The sequence below is a fragment of the Plectrocnemia conspersa genome, unplaced genomic scaffold (genome assembly GCF_051122295.1).
Source record: "Plectrocnemia conspersa isolate PC_06_02 unplaced genomic scaffold, ASM5112229v1 ptg000006l, whole genome shotgun sequence".
NCBI lineage: Eukaryota > Metazoa > Arthropoda > Insecta > Trichoptera > Polycentropodidae > Plectrocnemia > Plectrocnemia conspersa.
The window spans coordinates 16,744,185-16,765,608 of record NW_028277170.1 but is presented as its reverse complement, the minus strand read 5'-3'; the positions used below and the strand labels follow the sequence as shown (position 1 = coordinate 16,765,608).

The 21,424-nt window shown below is 31.6% G+C and overlaps 2 protein-coding genes across 2 annotated transcripts in view; both read left to right on the top strand.

Annotated features, from left to right (window-relative positions):
• LOC148234365 (uncharacterized) overlaps nt 1-10,377 on the top strand; it is a 46,996-nt gene extending 36,619 nt beyond the window's left edge. Inside the window, exon 4 of the mRNA XM_088188398.1 lies at nt 5,530-10,377. Coding sequence (XP_088044524.1) covers nt 5,530-5,553 — 24 coding nt within the window. The 3' untranslated portion in view covers nt 5,554-10,377. The remainder of the gene's footprint in view (nt 1-5,529) is intronic.
• Nucleotides 10,378-16,649: 6,272 nt separating this feature from the next.
• The window catches only part of LOC148234364 (uncharacterized), a 175,145-nt gene continuing 170,370 nt past the window's right edge, over nt 16,650-21,424 (top strand). The window contains exon 1 of the mRNA XM_088188425.1: nt 16,650-17,120. Coding sequence (XP_088044551.1) covers nt 16,761-17,120 — 360 coding nt within the window. The 5' untranslated portion in view covers nt 16,650-16,760. The remainder of the gene's footprint in view (nt 17,121-21,424) is intronic.

The following is a 21,424-nucleotide window of genomic DNA, read 5'->3' as shown; positions in this document are numbered from 1 at the left end:
ATTTTTTATATGTATTAATCATTGAAAAAATAAATATTTTTCCTCTTGTATAGACATCTATAAACATGAAAGTAATATTAAAATTATTGATAAAAAATATATTTAGCCAAGTTCAAAACCATTAATAAAATATATTTAATATTTCTAGATTTTCACGTAATTTGTAACACTGATAAGCGCGTCGCCTCACGGTGGGGTATTTGCACGATCTGGGCGGCCAAAAGTCGATTATGAAAATTTAAGCGCAGGTAAAAAAAAAAGTTGCTCTGTAAAGCTGATAAATCAACAATTCCCCCACTCCACACAATTGACAAGTATTATTATTTTATTTGAGTACAGTTAAAAATCCAAACCATTGATTTTGATAAAGTAGGTAAGTGTTTCTACGTTTCATAGCTCTTTGTTGCAGTTGCTGTCATATTAAACACACAATATTGTTTTGAATAAGTACCATTTTTTATAATACTTTTTTCTATTTTTTTTTTGAAATTTTGAGTTCATTAGTTATATTTCCCACCACTTTTTAATGTAGATTTTATATACAATATAAAGCTTAGGTCTTTCTCTTTATGATACATGTAAAAGTGGCTGCGGATTTTTGCGGTTTTTAACACATTGCATACCATTGTTCTTAAAAATGGGACGGGGCTTAGAACCTAAATGTTTTAACCTATTATAACTTTTTAATTAGGTGTCGTGCTAACGTCAAATTTAAAATACAGTTTTATAGTGATTGTTATTTTTTAATAATATGATCACCATGGTAAAATCAGTAAACCTCAAATTGTGGATCGCGTACTAATAAAATAAAATAAAAATTTGCTTAGAAGCACCAAATAATCACATATTTAAAAATTAAAGCGATATCGAGTATGATAAAATACTAGTCAAATACATTTTCTTGTTAAAAAAACAGCTAATATCAAACTTTGTGACATATACCATTTATTTTTTATTTTTAACACTTGACGCGGCGAAATTCTCACGACCGTTCAACACGGAATTTCTCTTCCTCGGGCCTACAATTTAAGAAATACTTATTAAAATTATATTGCATGAATTAATTCATGAAAAATAAAAAAAAAGTTTTTTTTAAAAAAAAAATTTTCTATAATGTATTTTTTAACACTTATAAAATTATATATTTGACAAAGAGCACTTATGGAGAAATATTTTTGGCCGACCAGATCGGGCAAATACCCCACAGTGTGCCTGTGCATTGGAACCTATTTACTAGCGCGCTAATTCAAAATTACACTAATAATACAATCGGCAAGATAACGTCCAAAAATATATGTTAATGTTTTTTATTTAAATTATATATTTATATTTTTGAAATTATTCCAGACTCCGACTTTTTCGCAAGGTCCAAAAAATTTCGATAAGTTAATCTTAAAATATTAAATTTATTTGTAATTATTCTATTTATTTATTTTCATGTAAATAAATGCCCCGACTTCACAGCCCTGTTTAAATTATAAACTAAACTATTTTTACTTTGTATTTGAGGCGATCAAAATGAGGCTATATTATCTAGAATGGTTTGAAAAGGATCGCGATGGACAGGACTTTTATGTCTTCTCTTATTGCCCCATTTCACCGAGCCAACACCTACGCTCCACTTGTTGAGTATTTGCGAGTGTGCGGGGTCGACGAAATGAAGCCGATAGTTAACCGTTTGATGTTCAAACCCAATTGATGTAATATTATTGTATGCTCCGCCATAAATCGGTAGTAATGATCGAGCCCTATAATCGGCCAGAGTTTCAGCGGAGCGGTCACATACGACAAAGCAATCCATCGTCTCACGACAGTCTTCCAAATATCCATTGTTGAGATAAAATCCAACAAATAGGCTCTCGTCAATCTTCACCCCCGATCATAGATGTTCCAATCGCCACACACACACACACACACACCTTTCGTAAGTAATTGTTCCAGTCGACAACCGTATTGTGTTTTATATGAAAGTGACCAGATTTTGAAAATATCAAAGGAGGACACTAAAAGTAAAAAGGCCATCTCTATCATTTTTATTCGAGAAGGACAAATTTTTATGGGATATAAAAAAAGGTTATTTCTGTAATTTTTGTTCAAAGATCATTTCGGAATTTTTTGTACGAGAAGGGTAAAGGAAGACAGGTTGCTGCGGAAGCTAAAAACGGTCACCTCCGACATTTTTGTTCAAGGCTGACAATCTTCCTCAAAGGAGGACGTCTAGTCATCTTATTTACACTCCTGTTCATTAGTTATGAGACAAGCAGATTTTTAAGTATAATTTTTTTAAAAAGATTAAATAAAAAACTAAATGTCTATTATAAGAAATAGAAAAAAAAAATTGTTTCGCAAATTCTGGGTATTTGATCCACAATTTTCTGTAACGTTTCGGTAAATAGTGCTTTCCACTCTTTTTCTACAATTTTTAACACTGGTTACACGACGATCTCTAATTTGCCTGTCCAGCTCATCGCACAGCAACTCAATAGGATTTAGATCGGGCGATTGTGATGGCCAAGTCATATTTTTTCAAAAGTTGTTGCCTCCAAATTTTGTAAAAATTGACTACACAGAGTGGAAGAATGCTTCGGATCATTATCTTGTTGAAAGATGAAACCTGAGCCAATCAGCTGAAGTCCTGCAGGTAACATCGACTGTTTTGCAATCTTCTTTTTTAAGAATACCTTCAATTTTTACAAGTTTGCCCACTCCATTTGCACAGAAGGATCCCCACACCAAGATGGAAATGGTGCGTTGGACGACAATTCGGCGTTTGGATCCAAAAAGTTCAAATTTTGTTCATTTGTTGACTAATTTCGGTTGGCTTTGGCCCAAGCTAATCGTTTCGTTTTACTTAGTGTTTTTTTTTGTCTGCTACATACCCTCGTAGGCTTGCCTCAGGTATACGCCTTTTTACGTTGGACACGGATATATTTTCAGAGCACACTGTGACGATTTGTCCTTGAATTTCTCCGGATATTTACTTATATTGTCTTCCGCTTGCTTGACACTATAAGACGATCCAACTAGCCGATAAAACTAGCACAGAAGGCCCAGACGTGCGTCCCTGTGCTAGTTTTATCGGCGGTTCTTCCCATTTTTCAATTAGTTTTTTCATAAAAAATAAGTTTCGCGTGCGAACAAAATTCGTCGAATCGTTTTGAAAGCTGGGATAAAACTGACAAGATCTGTACAGAAACCCATCAAAATGGTATTAGGTCTATAGAACAAGATGCACTCAAGCAAACCATTTCAAAAAAATCGTTCCCTGTATAACTTGCAAGCATTTAGTCGCAGAGGAATAATTCGTCACACTCTCATTTCCGTCTTCCTGCGGTCGAAACATAAAAACCTTAATTTATTGCTCAAATTTGTCCCTTTTTTCTTATTAGAAACGAAGAATAAGATTGAATTTTATACTCTGTAAAATCATTTAAATTAAAAGAGATATGAACGAGAGTACTATATTCAACTCACATTTACAGCATTTTATACTTGTCGTTTCACGAGACCAAAAGTCGACACTACATTATGAAATAAAATTTTTGAATTGTCAAGCAATTGCCTTATTCCTATGGATATTCTACAGCAGGCTTGTCAAACTCGCGACCCACAATAAACTATTTGGCGGCCTAAACAATTTCAAGTCATTCATATTTCAATGATATTCAGCGCCCTGGGAAAAAAGGTCTTCTAAAAAAATTTCGTTTATGGATGCGGGTCGGAGTTTAAAAAAAAGGCCACACCTCGAGTACATTTTATGAACAACCATTTCCGAGGTGACCTTTTTTTAGCGCTCACCAGCATCTCGAATTGAACAAAAATTCGAGGCGATTTTTTTTTATTTTGGCAGGCCTGTTCTACTGGATCGTTTATCACATCGCAATGAGGACGGTCTTGAACTACAAAATTAAATTTTCATCTCGTGTCACTCCGTATATAATATTAGAATTCTATTGCAGTTTCATTACTATGAACTGTCAGAAATAAAGTTTTTAGATTGGTAGGCATCATGGAAAAATTTAGATCACCAAATTCGCATGTCAATCATAATCACGCATTGGCGGTATTGTTATAGGTAGCAAAAGATTGGATGGTGTATGTACAGAACGCTCTAGTGCTCGATATGTACTTGACCATGAATGAACACCACCACGCGCACAGATATTGGATATTTTTTTCATCGCAGCATCCGGCATCTCGGAGAAAGCAAGTCGCGTGCGAAAATTCCTTGCATCTCGCGCGCGTAAAAAAATGTACGTATGTGTGTCGGTGCGGAAAAAAGTCAGCCTGATCGATCAAATAGCAACATAAGGTTGCGCTCATAAAACACTATGAATTTTGAAAGGCTTCCTTCGTTCGCTCCTCCCCCCCAGCTTATATTGTGCTATTATTTATTCTTGCACCATGCTTTCCCGTCAATTCTAAGAAGCTTTAACAATGCCATAATCCTCTTAGCCAATGGATTAAAGGCGACACATTTATAGATGCTTTTTATAATGTGTGCATTTTATTGTTATTTTTTCAATGCTCATTAGATCAACCCTGGAGACAGAAGATTACATGGATTAGCAATAGGCCTCCATTTTAATTTCGTTTATCTCTGTGGTTGCTTTACTTTAGTTTCGTTTATTTCCAGTCACTGTCGTTAGGTTCAATCATTAGTTTTAGACTTTATAGTATGTTCAATCGTATTTTTACAATTGATATAAGATTTAAAAATTTAATTGCAGTAAATAGCAGAAGGCTATTGTCCTCCTGGCATAATTCGTTGGAATTAACAATGTCACACTTATCAAACCTTTACTAACACATTATGATCCTCGCCCCTTTTTGCGTCATAACGAAAATTCGCAGTGATTTCGTAAACGCATTTTCTAGTATTAAAAATAATGTAAAAGATTTAAAATTTTATCCAAAGATGACAATATGTATTTACAATTCTGTGAAAATGGCAGGCCATAATGTGTTAAAAGAAAAAGCATCATATGATGCACAGTATCTAAACCCATTATTCGTAGTTATGTATTTATTTTATTAAGTAATTTATATATTTTATAATATATTACATAATTTATGTATAAAACAGTAAATTAGTGCGTGTAGTTGGAGGACTAAAAAATACTAATTTTTTTGCAATACGCGCGTATGAATCAAGCCTTTGGTTTCAGTATTATATCATATAAAGTATCAGACTAACCTACTTTATGGTTATTTTTTTGCGTCTCGCGCTGCATACACTATTGATTTATAAGCTAACTGTTAATTTATATATTTTCCAAGAATCGTACCTGCGAATTTATTTACTAAATAAGTTTTAGTCTCTTATTCACATTTACCAATAATTTTTTATTTATTTGTTACAGATGCATTGGACACGAACTATCTTAAGCGCGACCGAAGAAGAATTTCTCTAGTAAAAAATGTATAATCACTTTGCCACTGCTTTAAATATAAATTTGCACATGCGAAACAGCGAGCTTACTATGTTTTTAAACAACAAAACTACATTGATATTTTATTTTTTTACAGATCGAGATTGACAGTCAACCATAAACTCCGAAATGCAGTGATAAACGATAGTGTAATAAGTGAAAAAATGTGCATAAAACAAAACAAAAATACAGTGTTGTGATTGGAAATGTTATAATATACAAATATTATACAACTATCCTAGTGCAAGTGATTAATGGATCTAAATAACTAAATTGATCCACAGCTATGAAAATTGATATTGAGAAATATGCAGAAGAGAAATTTTGATAGTTCGCTGCTAGATAGTTCGCTTGGATACAGCATTAAAAAACTATCGAATACGAAAATTAAGCAGTGTTGTATTGAATCAATTATATACTAATCTGCTTCTTTATGCAATAGCAATATATTATATTTAGTGTCATAATTTAAAAAAAATCAATTTATTAGGGATTAAAAAATCTCAGGAAACAAAAAAGTTATTGCTGTATTTAATAAACCATCTCGCCATCTTTGGTTTTCAAATTATAATGTTTATCTTCACTTCAGATTCAATTACTGGCACTGTTTTAGATTTGTGCAACATCAACAATAAATTATATTTATAGAAGCCATTTTCTTTATGTGCAAATTTTTTATGCTTCTTTAGTTTGAAACCAACTTTATTATCTATTATTAATGCAGTTTTTACTGAGATTATTTTATAAATAATACTACCATCACTAATTTGTGATTGATTCAATCTAATGTTTTGTGACAGAATCGACAATTATATGGTATTTTTATATTTAGTGGAATTCTGAACATGAATTAAAAATATTAGGGGAAATTAACTATGTAACATGAATGTTAATTATCTCTATATTACTTAACCCTTGGAGGGAAAATGTTATTTGCCTCTGAAACAAATATCTTACAGTCTGGTGTATTCAATTCTTTCTTAGCTAAAGTAGCAAGAGCTGCTATATCAGATTTTGACAAGCGAAAGGAACTAAAAAGCAATTTAAATTTTATTTCTAATCTTATATCAGTTTCGATTATTAAATACTAGTTTAAAACCTTATCAATTTTATTCATATATTTCAATGCATGACGGCTTATTAAATTCATTCATTTATGACGTTCTACAATTCCATTTACTCGTAAAACCATAAACATTTATTAAAACAATATTTATTAATATAATCATTAATTTATGTAGGGTAACTGATCTCATGCATCAATAAATGACCTACTAAAATAATCTAATCTCATTATTTTCAATTAATATATATTGCGAATTAAAGATTATATTTATATCACCAAATGAAGGACATATTATGTAACACAAATACGCATATATTATCTCATCATTTATATTGAAATTTGTGAATTAAACTTTTCACATTTCTTAACCTCTTAGTTGGGCAGTTTCTTATTACTGCTGATTCTAAACCATCAAACTTAAACGTTCGATTTACCCTTCATGAAGTAAACAAAATGCAGAGCGGGATAACTATACTATTCGTCACAGAATGGTCTTGCACTGACTTGTGATGATATAATATAAGGTATGACAAAATTCGTCCCTTATGTTAAAAACACTTTCTAAAGTTCTGTGGCGACTTTTTGCGTCACGCCCGTTATGTATTAAATATAATAACAACGCCTTTAGGTGTCATGCCCAGTTACGAGGTTAAACATACGTTTAGTTTATCATTTTCATTGGATTCGTTTCATTCAAGTTGTAGAAAAGCTTATAAACATAAATTCTCAGTTATTTATTTAATCCTTTTATAATAGTAACAAATAATTTACTATTTGTTTGTATCAAAATAATTACATTAAAGATGATTTGACTAACAGTTCGACTTGTTAAGCCTAATATTAGTATGGTAATGTAGATATTAGATATTGAGACTAACAACTTAAAATTAAACATTAATAAATAAATTGCAAAAAAATCTGTGGGTAAATATCATTGGCTAGTTTTAACCCTTGCAAGTCATTTTGTTTCAAATTTGTTCTCACAATCAAATTCCACGTGTAATTGGTAATATGTACATATTTTGTTTCATTCAAAGATTAACTTTTTCAATGAAATAAAAGTGTATCAGGTAGTTCTAAATCTAAATGCGAAATATAAAAAAATGACAAAATGGTTTGCATGTTAGAATTAAGAGGACAAAAAACATTTCATTATCTCTAATTTCACTGGGGTAGTATTATTTATACATAAAACGTTAGGTTAATTTTTTATATACATACATTTAAGTATTACTAAATTTATAAAGAAAGAGCTGTTTAAAAATATGAACATTTTCAAATTTAGATATTACGGTGTGGTTTTGGCCAAAAGCATGTCGCTTGGTGAAAGACATGGGTAGTGATATGATTGAAGTTAATTCTCACTACCTTGTCTTTCATGTGGCACATGCTACATTCTACAAGAGTCCCACAATCAGCAAGGAAGACTTTCTTTTCTTTAGTCTTTAGGTTTTTCATTCGGGCTTTTCAATAAATAATTGTGTTTGTTAAAATAATGTTTAAATTAATGACTAACTGAGGCTTTATTTAACTTACTCGGTTTATTTGTGCCATATTATATCAAAATATGATTTTGAGAGACTAAACTTTATTGAGTTTAATTTAACAAAATGCTTTTAAAATATTTAAATATACTTGCAAAAATTTATATTTAGTTTATTTATGTATTTATGTTACATCCAAGAACCTTTTCAATATGTTAATTTCTATGACTATATTTAAGTGAAAAGTTTTTTCTGAAACTGTAAAATTCAATTGTACTTTTATGAAGCAATATGTACATTGTATGATAATTTAGAAAATAAAGTTTAAATGAAAACACTGGTATAAAAAGGGGGTTACTCTCTTTTATATATTTTTTTAGTATTAAACTACTCCAAATTAACAAGTTATGCATTCGTGTACTTTAAAATAACGTTATTCAAATCTAGTCTTGTTTTGTCCTGTACAGTCTTATTAGATTTGGAGCTTTTCAATGATTTATAGACTTATCCTCTTTGTTGTCCATTTGGATTATTCTTCTGATGATGTGGCAATAGCTTTGTCATCGCAATGTCAATTCATGTGTTCCCGCGACATTAATCCAAGATAATTTTTTCTATCAAACAATGATCTAATTATCTGTAATTATAAAATACCAGCGTTTGTGTGGATTTAACACAAACTAACAGAAGTACCAAATAAATTCAGCATGGATTTCAGACAATGGTATTTTATTAGATTCTCTCTTATGTACCATGTATTTAGTTCAAGATTACTATTATTGTCACATGCATCAGAACGAGTAAGAGTACACAAATATAACCTTACTTAACACTAGATTTACAGAACCTGACTTGATTTGTATCACAGTATTTTTTCTGCGTTTTTATATTCGAACAATGCAAATATATTAGCACTAAATCTGGTCCCTATATACCTATTTTTAATGACAGCCGTCAAATTCACGGGCTTATATCTGTAAATCTAGTGTTACATTAATACAAGTAAGCCCTAAAAGTTACAGAATTGGTTTCATAATTTGGTCTAGTCAGGAAAAGGTGAGCTAGGTAGGGATTTCTATATTTTTTCTAGGGTTATAGAGCATAACTGAGCATTTTTAAACGTATGGCATTTCTCCTAGGTGCTAGAGTACAACTGAACATTTTTTTAAATGTGATATATATATATTTAACTTGATAAAATACTAAAATGAACACTTATATAAGGATGGGTGGGCTAGCTAATATTTTGTACATTATATACATATACATATATTCATGGTTTCTCCTTTTTGATATATGCGTCAATCTTGTCAAAGCGAATGTATTTTTTTTGATCAGGATCCTATTCGTATTCGATTTATTTTATATAATTATGTAGGCAGTCAAAATATATTGTTTACTATGTAAAAATGCTGGATATTCTTCTCGATGTTTTTTTGACTCACTTTTTGCACCAGTGTCTTCAAATAGTATCTTCTATTAATATTTGAAATAATGTTATTTTATTTATAAAATGCTTAATGCTGTCTCTTCTCTAGGGTCTACGACTAATTATTATTGTCTCAACAGGTAGAAGAGAGAGAGAGACTTGAATGTGACAATGGCGTCGAAGTTGGCTTGTCATAGATAATAAAGACCTATCACAGCCAGCTTTGATGAGCAATGTTGCATTATTTAAACCACACTCCAATTGCAGATGCCAAGAACGTCGAGGAGCTAAGCACAGAACTCTCATCCTGGTCATCAAAGCGGACGTGAAATGTAATATAAGGTCATATCACAGCCACTTTGGTGAGCTTGGGTTTGAGTCACAATTTTTGTAGTTTATTTTGTTTAATGTTATTTTTGTTGTGTGCTGTTTTGTGTTTGTGTGTGTGTCATAGTCGAAACCGTTGTGGCGAAAAGCGATGTGCATACCGTCATCCCAATCGTAAAAGTGATTGTGAAATGTGACTTTGGATCATATCACAGCCATTTTTGACGAGTTTGGTTGATAGGTTTATTCGTCGCGAGCGTGTTAAATTGTGTGTTTTGCCGTGCGGTTTTTCGACGCTCTCAAAGCGACTGTGAAATGTGTCCGTTTTATGAAATCATATCACAGCCAGCTTTGATGAGCGTCGCGGAATCGATGCACCTGCGTATACCTAAAAATATTCTGTATAAACAATTATATCCATAGATCAATCGTGTCGAAAGTTTGCTCCTTTTTGATGTATGCTTCGAACTCTGAATGCCGCGATTGATCTCGTCAAAGTGGAAGTGAAATGTGAATTTTTGGATCATATCACAGCCAGCTTTGATGAGCTCAAATGCACATATGTCGATCGATGCCACTCTGTTAACATATTATGTTTCAATGATGTATTATTTTGTATTTTAATAAATGTATTTATATTACTTTTGGTATTTCAATTTTTTAATCCTTTACAATAAAATGCCTAATGAAGAAGAAACGCATAATAGTCGGTAATGTCAAAAGTAGACATAAAAATAAATAATAGATAAACTAAAGATGTCTACTACATAAGAAGAATATACTCAACGATACTTAAAACAAACTAGGTAAGTATATACGATTATTATCTATCATGTGTATAAACATCTTCAGTACCGCTAGATGAAGAAGATCAATATGTAAAGGATGTGGATTTTAAAAGAAGAATTTGAATAAGTACATGGATGAGGTATTTATTTTTAAAAAGATTATCACTATAATGGAGAAGTATGTATTATATAAGATCTCATATTAAGAATCGTCAATCCCTTAAATTCATTTTATAAAATTAATTTCAGAAAGTGACGGGAAGGGAAGACGTTAACAAATTGGAGTTTTCAGGATGAGAAACATTTCATATTACATGCAAGATTTAAATATAAATTACTACATTGAATGATTTTTAATTTACCAAGAGACATCATTTTACCCTCGATGATAATTTTGGCATTTTGCTTCGATAAAAATAAGGTATGTGTTGAATTTTAATCACGTAATTGTCGAGCAACTATAATAAATAATAAACAATACGATACAATAATAAAGTGGGTTATTCCATGACTGAGGAAATAGATTTATTGCATTTAAAGTCATTAAACGATAATATGATTGGCAAAAATCCAATATTAATTTGGTAGTGATTTATAAATTGCTTAAAAATTAAACTATGATTTTATTATTAAATAAAAAATATGGGCATTTAATTATCAAAAAATCTTTGAAGTAACACGCTTATATTAACATAACATTGACTCACTTTACAAGCTTTTCATAAAACTGAAATAATTCACAAATAATGAAATTTAAAAGGTTCACAAATAACTATGAATGTAATAAAAAGATTTCTATTTTATTCTTAACAAACCTGAAATATGATTTTTATAGCTTTAAACATAATAAATAATTACATAAAGAAAGCAATTTATAAGCAAGAGCTAGAGAAAAGTATTTGTCCCTTCATATTTGTAGTGGAATGGTTTTAATTTTTTAATTTATAAAAACACTAACCACTGACAAATTCTAAACACACAGTTATGTATTATTTCTTTGAATATTACAAAAATGTAGGTAGTCACTCTAATATTCGATGTACTGCTGCATTATCTACAGTAGCCTAATAGTGTCCTGTGTAATTGCCGAAATTCCAGAAATTTCCAAGTTAATATTGTGCAGCTGTGGATGTTCTCGATGGCTGATATAGGTTATTTTATCTCTTTTAAAACAATACTTTTTGAGCGTACCGAGTTGTAGACATCAGGTATAATTAAAATTAAACTTCGTTCTGATTAAAAGTTTAAAATACTTCTATTATTTTTAAAATTAAAATAAAGCATCTTTTTAATTTTAACTGTTTTTTCGCTAACATATTAAAGTCGGAATAGCACAATTCGTAACGTTTTAGAGGTTCGAGCCCTGGCAGCAGATTCGAATTTTTATTTATAAAAATGCGCCATTATTAAAGACCGATCCCAGCTGCAAAGTTACATCTATTGATCATAAATTATATCATAATTTATAATTAATAATATAGATGTCACAGATTACCAGACTTTCAGTCTGATGGTTAATACTTAATGTCTGATTGACTTTTGACAGTTGGTACAAATTTACCCTGTTGTAATACATTTGGCTTACGCCTGGAAAACTTAAAAAATATATAATTCTGTTCGTATGAACAGGAATTCCTTATTCAAACTAGTTTTTGATTCTTTACGAATATATTTTATCGTTTACTATTTGTTATGCTAATAGTTAAAAATAACGAATATATGGAAGCATTTGACGCTAATACTATTGAAATATTTTTCTAGATTAGAAGATTTATATGAGATTTATTCTAGTTATTTTGCTAATTTAGAGGTTTATTATATGTATTATACATTCTAATTTAAATTTATTTGTCGACAACTAAGGCATTTTGTATTATATAATATACTTTCGGTAGTATTTGGAGCGACTTTTTGCCGAACCCTTTTATTATATTTTGAAGTTAATATACTACTCACTTGGAATTTGAAACTTTTGAAGCGGTTGCGCTTCTATATTTGTAGTTATCGGCAGGTCCGGTTGACGATTTGTGATAGGACGTTTGTACAGCGAACTGTACAAAGTGGCCCTTATGAAATCTTCCGGTATGTTCTTGACGCGTCTTGACTGGGATCCTTCGACAGTCGTCGATATTAAACCTCGAGCGCGTGTCCTGGAGATGATTGCTCAGACAGGAGGCGAGGTGTAGAATCTGTGTAGTCCAGTGAGTGTTGCAGTGTCAGAAGTCCAGAGTCGAATGTGTTATGTGAGCCTTTTGGCACCGCCTTATAATCCCGGTCGGGTGCGCAACAGTATCCCCACTCCGCGCGTTGCTCGCGGTGGCGGGGATGCGGTGTTATAGTACGACGCCGCTTAGTTCGGATGCACGACTCAGCGGGACAATCACTTTCACTTATGCTGCGTCACGGACGGTCGTCTCGGGGTCCCCATACTTTTTATTAAAAAATAAGTTAACAATTTGACTAGTAAGGTTTTTATCTAAAAACATCTGGAATTACACAACTGTCTATAAAAAAAACAACAATAGCCTCGCATCGATTAAGTATATATCCTTTGTAATTATCAGACGGTCGCTCAATGTAAAGACCACCTGGAAAATATAACTTTTCACTAAAGGATGGATTGGAATTGAAATGTTATGAAAAATTAGTAAACATAATGATATTACAAATAAAAAAACATGCAATTTATTAATTCATAATGTAAATATTTAAATACGAATAAATTTAATTTAACAAAAAAATTGTAACATTTTTAGAAAATTACTATTAAAATTAAAAAAATCTGCCACGATTATTTAAATTACAAATTTAAATATTTTTAGACTATTTTGCTATATTTGAAACATAATAATTTCCAGATTTTTTCTTTAATGATGTTGTAGCGACCCAGATAGAACGTCCGTCCGAAAACACGGCAGACGCAAAAATGAAGTCTCGCTGAGCCTTGCTCGTGAACTAAGTGGCTTTGTAGAATGACGCCGCATCCATGCTACTGCCTCTAAAGCACGGAGTGGGAATACTTTTGACGCACCCGACTGGGAATATAAGGCGGTGCCAAAAGCTCACTCGACACATTCGACTTGACTACACCTCGACGCTCGGATCGCATCTTCGCTAAACGGTCTCCTTCGAACTAGGATTAGCTAAGGACACACGTACGGATTTGCCCGTCGGACATCTGACGGATTTGTCCGGGCTTGGCCACAGACGCAATTTGTACTAGCTCGGACAAATTCTTATCGGACACTAGATTTACGTGTTTTTATGTGAAATTTTGTTTACAATATATGATGTTTTACTGTCTTTGATAAGAAAATGGCAAAAATACATTTTCAACGGTAACAATATTAAGTGACCGATGGGTCATAAAGTAATAAAACCTTATTTAGATATTTTAGACCTACCGATGGCGGCAACTTTGGCACAAATAAAGGCGAGCGGAAATGGCCCAGGTCATAAAATCACTTAAGGGACAAATTTTAACAAAAAATACTGTAAACCACCGGGTGCGAATAACACAATTGCAATACATTTTAATTACCTTTTAATTGACAAAAGCGGAGAGCCGAAGGCTGCCTAAAAATATGCACAATATTTAACTCTCTATCGAAGAATGTCAGAAAAAAATCAATTTTATCTGATTGGCTTTCAATTTTATTTAAGCTGAGATGCCAAACGAGTTCTACTTGGAGTATTGTAAAGAAAAGTTAAATTTATATAGTGCTTAAAGTAAATTCTTAATTTAAATGACATTTATTAATAATAATAATATATACATACATATATGTATATATCTTGATATTTTCATACATTTTCAATAATGATAATAACTTTAATTTTAGTATAATTAAAATTATATTTTTTATTATGTATTTATATACGTAATATTTACGTATCCAGAGTCTAAGTGCATCTTAAATTCATATACTTTTTTCTATTGTATAGTGATGTAATAGAAATAGGTCATAAAGTAATAAAACTTTAAAAAAATTTAGACGTTGGCGGCAACTTTGGCGCAAATTAATAAAGGCCCGGGTCATAAAATTATTTAAGGGACAAATTTTAACAAAAAACACTAAACGGTCGTTTACGCGAGCGCGATCTCTGCTCAGATCTGCTTGTCCGTGTCCGATCCGTTCGTTTTGAGCACGGACAACGGACAGACAACAGACGGATCTGTCCGGGAGTTTTAACCCCACACACTGGCGGATTTGTCCGTCGGACATCCATTTCGGACAAATCCGACCGTGTGTGGCCAGCTATTTACGCCTCGCCTCCTCTCTGAGCAACCATCTCCAAGACACACGCTCGAGATAAATATCGACGACTAGTCAAAGGGTTTAGCTATGACAACCAAGGTTCACGAATACTACTGGAAGGTTTTGCAAGAGCCACTTTGTACAGTTCGCTGTACAAAGGTCCTTCTACAAATCGTGAACCAGCACTGCCAAAAAAGTTAAATTGAAGCGTAAACGACAGTCCACCACCTGACCGCTTCAATGTCTTTCTTTTTACATATTCTTGTTTGATTATCGGTGGCTGATCCATGACTTCTGAGCCATTTGTGGACATATGTATTTAGTTTTCAATGTTCATTGGGAGGACTGTGAAGTTTTATAAACATTAAATTTGATAAATGTTCTATTGCTAATCTAGATCTAGTTTTAATTATAAGATTCATGAAATTAAATCCTTTTTCACAATCAGAGGAACTACAAGGAATTATTTTAGAATACTTAACTAATGGAGTTAAATCTGTAGGAATATGTCGTCTACCATTGTCTATATATCCCCTAAATCAGTGGTCTCCAAAGTTGGGTACGCATACCCCAGAGGGTACGCGAGTTGAAACAGTAAAGAAACAAGAAATTGACAACTGAGGTGCAAATATTTAAGCTAAATTCGATTATTTACAAACGTATGCTTATATTAAGGGGTACACATTATATTTTTGCCGTTTAAGGGATAAGCGAGTAAATAGTTTGCCGACCACTGCCCTAAATGCATGTAAAGTTTTTGGAAAGCACTTCCATCTCCTGTCTTCATATATAGGTTTGATTTTATATTTAGAGACCATCTCTATTGCTGTAGCTTTTGCTGATGCATTCATATTTCTATGTTTTTATTTCACTTGTGGCTGATTCTAGTGTCTATTGCGGTAATAAGGTCTTATCATTTTTTTGTATTAACTTTGATGACCTTTTTATTTCTGTTAATATTTTTGGGTACTGGGGCAAAAACTGACCTTCGACTTTACCAGTGCTACAAAATGAAATACCGGTATTACATGGGCATCAGTAATGAGCAATCTTTCCTGGTTTAGGAGGCAAATTATCATTCTGTCTTTAAGTCAAATTATTAAATAAAGCAAGATTAAATCTTTATCTTATAATAATATACTAAAATGTACCAAACATGATGAATGGTTCTTATCTGATTTTTTAAATTCCTGAAGCTTACTAATTAGATAGCAGTAAATATATATAATGAGTTGTGTGTATGGCAAACAAAAAAAGCCAGGTTTCAAACGCAAAGTGCAATATCAAACACCGACATCTAATTCATCCAAATAATTTAAATGCCTGCGTTCCAAGGCTATAGTAAATGTGAAGTAAATTTAATTGTTCATTAGGCATTATTTTCTATCTTCTTTGTCTCGGTAGTAAAATTTGTGATAATTGTGAACATAAATTTATATAGATACAAAATTATTAGTTTTGTTAAATATATATATAATCAATTGTAGTTTTTGTATTTATATCTATAAGTGTAAAAAAAGTGTTTGCTCTATTATGTAAGATAACACACATATATCAAATAGAGTTTATTTTCAGATAGTATATTTTATCAGTTTAATTGCTGCATATAAATTATTACATTTCTATAAATTAATATTTTATGTATATTGATTATTCTGAATAGATTTTTATTATTGTGTTAGGTTTAGTCTTCTTTATTTAATACTAATTAGTGTATAAAAATGATATCGTTTTTATATATGATTTGATATGATAGATAGTATAGTAAACGGATTCAAAGAAATGATAACGTAATCTATATCTATTCATCTATCATATTACAGGTGAAGCATTTTTAGTCGTCTTTATTTTGTCATGCCGCACTACCGCGGTAATTGTTGCACCATTAAGTTATGTTTATAAGTTTTTGTGAGTGAATGTGTCTTCTGGAAGTGAAAAAAGCTTTGTGCACGTGCGAGTGTGTTCTGTGGGAAATATGGAAGGGAAGGGTAAAAAGAAGAACTCGAAAAAGAAAGACAATAGCAAAAGAGAACAGACGCTTGTGTTGTACGAGCCTGCTTTGGTTGCTTCCCAGCCGGTTCAAGAATTTGTGCCACAAGAAACGTTGAAGAACAGAAGGTTTTCAATATCCAAGTCAGAGATTAAGTTACCGAGTATTGTAGAAGATTCGAAAAGCGATCATGTATTAAAAGCTAGCATTAGGAAAAGAATGCGCGGTTTCCTGAGTCCAAACACTGAGATCAAACAAACTAATAGGCGGAGTGATTCTCTAATTGGAATGAAAACAAATATAGATGATCTATTGGATGGGTTCGGTGAAGCTTTACACACCAAGGTAAATAAAAACATGTTTTTTTTAATGTATCATCGTGATAATTCTTTGTCAGTGAATTTAATTATGTTGCTCAGAGAAAATGATTACATCTGGATAAAAATATTTTTTGTACATATAATTTATTTTATATAAAATATTCAAACCAAATAATTTACAGCTTTGGTTTAAGTATTAGATAAAATTAATTCTTGACATTCTGACAGATGGCGTTATACATCATGTCATGTAGAGTACGCTCGCGATAGGCATTCCAGTTTATAGTTGTATGCATGTACATTGTGGCTCAAAACAGTTTCGCTCAGATTATTTAATTATTTTTTTATTTTAAAAGAAAATACATTGATATATATTACAAAGAGTCCTTTATAAATTGGTAGACTATAATTTATTTATTTGGATTGGTCGGAAAGTGGTTTTCCTTTTCCGAGCTTAGACATTGTTCTAAAAATATTAAGTGAATCATAATTAATTAACCTAATTGAAACAATAATACTAATTACCTTTCTTTTAAAAATAAATCCTAGAAAAGATCAAGAACTTTCTGTGTTCTAAAAATATTAAGTGAATCATAATTAATTAACCTAATTGAAACAATAATACTAATTACCTTTCTTTTAAAAATAAATCCTAGAAAAGATCAAGAACGTTCTGTGTCACACCCCACTTCATTAATGAATAACAGCGACAACGAATCAACGAATGTCCTTAAAAGAGAAAGCGAGTCAACGAAGATTCTAAATCAATAGGAATACGCGCATATATCGCTTCTCACGAGCGTACTCTACGTAGGTCGAAAATAGAAATTGCAGATACGAAATATCAAACATATTTCACAGCATTTGTGAAATATCTAAATGGACATATTTTATAGACACTGAGAAATATCTATATGACGAGAAATATGCGTCAAAGAGCTACGTGATTGCAGCATCACCTAAATAAAAATTTTAATACCTAGTATTCAAATTTTGGTGGCCCGTGGATACGTGCCATTTATTAAGGGCTCGTTTCGTGACGACAACTCGAGAGGCAGCCATCTCGGTGGTAGGCACCTCGCAAAGGAATGTTTTATATGCAGCCGTAGGGTAGGTAGCAAAGGGGAGGCAAGCGGTTGACACACACTAGTTAGTGATTTTCAATTACTAATTAGTAATAGTTGTTTTTTAGGCTTTTGTGAATCATGTCGATTTCTCGATATTACCTTTGTTCATTTTTAGGCAAAATAATTATTAACTATTATTACGTCACTCGCGTTAAATAATTAAGAAAATTGGAAAAACTGACATTATGTATATATATAAAAAACACTAATAAAATACGTCACATGGGGCCCAGCTTACGAATCATATTATTCGGGGGCGCAGACCTTCAGCGCCACGCCATCTACGGTATGTTTTCGGCGGTTTTGTGTAATTGTCTTTTTTTGTTGATTAGATAGTTGATCATTTTATGAAGTTTCAAGTTTCAGAAATGAACTTGAAAGGCAGCCATCTTAAACTTGTTCATGTACTAAGCCACTGAAATGGAATAATTTTGTTTTGTCATCATAATGCTAACCGTTAAATATCGGAGAATCTTAGAGTTGAAAATGAAATATTTTTTATTTATATTATAAAATATTATATTATTTCCTTACTTTACATTTTACGCATTTACACACATATTGCGATATCAGCATTTATTTTGCATTTAAATTTGACGTATCGCTACCTGTGATTGAAAGCGGATTTTAAAAATCTAGTACAGCGGTTTTCAGGATTGTGATTTTTGAAGTTTTAAAATGAAATAAAATACAAAAAAATTTAAATGAAACTACAAATGTACAAAAAACACAAAAATAAAACGTTCCACTATTTCGACTTTTCATTGTTTCCGCTGAGGCTTTTATTATATCGGAAAATCAAAATTGGACAGCCAACAGGGAAATATATTGTCTAGCTTGATGTTGAATATAACTGAATTAGCGTAATATTTGATTCGTCGTTAAACTTTGACGATACATTATTATGTATGTTTCTTCAATATTTAAATTACAAAAAATTCTGTCTAGTAAAAGCCGCAAGAATCAGATTTTTATTTTTAATACATATAAGATATTTTGAATACATATAAGATATTAGAGAATTTTCAATATCAGATATGTACGTCCTAATTCGATTTTAATTAATCATCACGATATTCATCCATGAGATTCGGAAAATATAAGCCAACCTAATCTGTATTGGTCGATCGGAATTATAATTATATTATAATCACTAATTCCGATCTTCCAGACGTGATAGAAAATTTATATTGTTCTTTAAAAATACTAATGTCCGTATGAGATTCAAACCCAGGTCTTTCAAGTTAATATTCATAAACTTATACCACTCGTCTATCGTGCTGGTCAAATTGATTTCTGGTAGATTGATTCTTGCATGTACAATAGACCCCCAAATAACACGGTGAATAAGAGACATGCTTTATGTGTGAGCGTGCCAAAAGGAGGATATCTCACCACATGCTCCTGATTCGTATACGTACGTATTGCAAAAATTGTATGAGTATTTTCTAGTCCTCCAACTACTTCTCATAGTTAATAAATATTAAATAAAACAATTCTCTTTGGAACTTTTAAACGAAGGTCAGGGTAACTAACACGAATAGTCAAAATATTTACAAGTATATTTTTCAAGTTTCATATGTATTTGAATAAATAAAACCTTTAGTAGTTATTTTTTACTCGAAAGCCGTTATATATATTCTTATTTAGAAATTTATCTAATAGACCTATTAATTATATCTCCCACATGCACCGTAATTTCCGCCAATCATGGTAGCAATTTATTTACATAAATTGAAGCTTCCGTCACTATACAGAAAAATATAAAATTGGCTGTTCCTTTTGATGCATTCTATGTATATATAATTTATGGTAGTGAAAATAATGAGAACGATTTTAAAATTATAAAGAATGTATGAAAATATGAATAAAAACATTAAAATTTAGCGGATATGTTTTTAAAAAAATATAATAATTTTTAATTTAAACAAATATATTATTATTTTTGAACATACCATTCTTATTCAATATAAAATATTTTATTTTAAATATCATGACTCCGACTTCATTAGAGACAGATCAGCATCGCCAAGAGTCATGTTGTTATATTTTCCAGATCCCTTTGCCTGCCGAAATTATCTTACAGTTATATTCGAGCAGGGATGGTTTGTATACACATTGCAAAAGTTTGCGATAAGGCATGCTCGGCTTCGTTATGCGGAGCGCGTGTCACTTTAATAATTTATTGCCGATTCGCATTCTGAATAGCGTCTAAGAATCTTCATTGTTTGCAATCCTTTTGGATTAGAAGCGAAGCGTTCTTTGTTATTGAAGAGAATTCAAAGACAATTTCTGAGATATCCCTACAAGACGGAGTACGAGTCGTATCCAATGTTCCCTCTAAGACAAAAGGGTCTCTGCGCGGAAAATCAAATGGCTGAGCAAGCCAAACCACCGAATGCGCGGTATAATTTTCACATTTAATCGAACTTAAATTTGTTATATGCTATATCTTTAGCAAAATCTAATATTTTTAATGCTACTTAGCTCAGAAGATATTATTTATTTATTAAATATGTTTATAGAAGACGGTGATTGTTATTATTTATATTGTTAGGTAGAGAAATGATAAAATAATTTATTCTAATATACATAAAAACTGAGAATTAATTATTATTATTATTGTTAAAATATTGACATTGTTGCGACTTCTCCCCTTTGGAGATGGCCGTCTTTTCTTTTCGAAGGACCACCGTCTCTCGACGGAATTAAACGCCTTGAACTATTGAAATGCTTTATTATCAGAGTTTACATCCTCAGAATCCTTGCTGACGCACGACCACAAGCCGTGACAGCCGAAGCGCCTTCAGGTTATTTATACACAGAAAAACCACGCACGGCCATAACACACTTTTATTCAGCCATGCATACATATATGTAAAATTGTCGGAACAGACATAATTTTAGATATAACTCAAACGTGTATTAAACATAGTTTTAACGAATAAATTAATTTTTAATTTTTACGTCAATCTTTACAATTTAGCCAAACTGTACATACTTCATCAAAATGAATCCGTTTTTCTAATAATATATACGACTTAGTCTTATATATAATTGTTCTAAGCCGTTTCCGGACGCGCATATTTTAAAATAATACATTCTATGCTCAATTTTCTACTCTGTAATCACTTTGTATGAACGGTGTGTAATAATATACGTAAACAAAGGAAATATATTTAATTATAATTAATAAAAATAA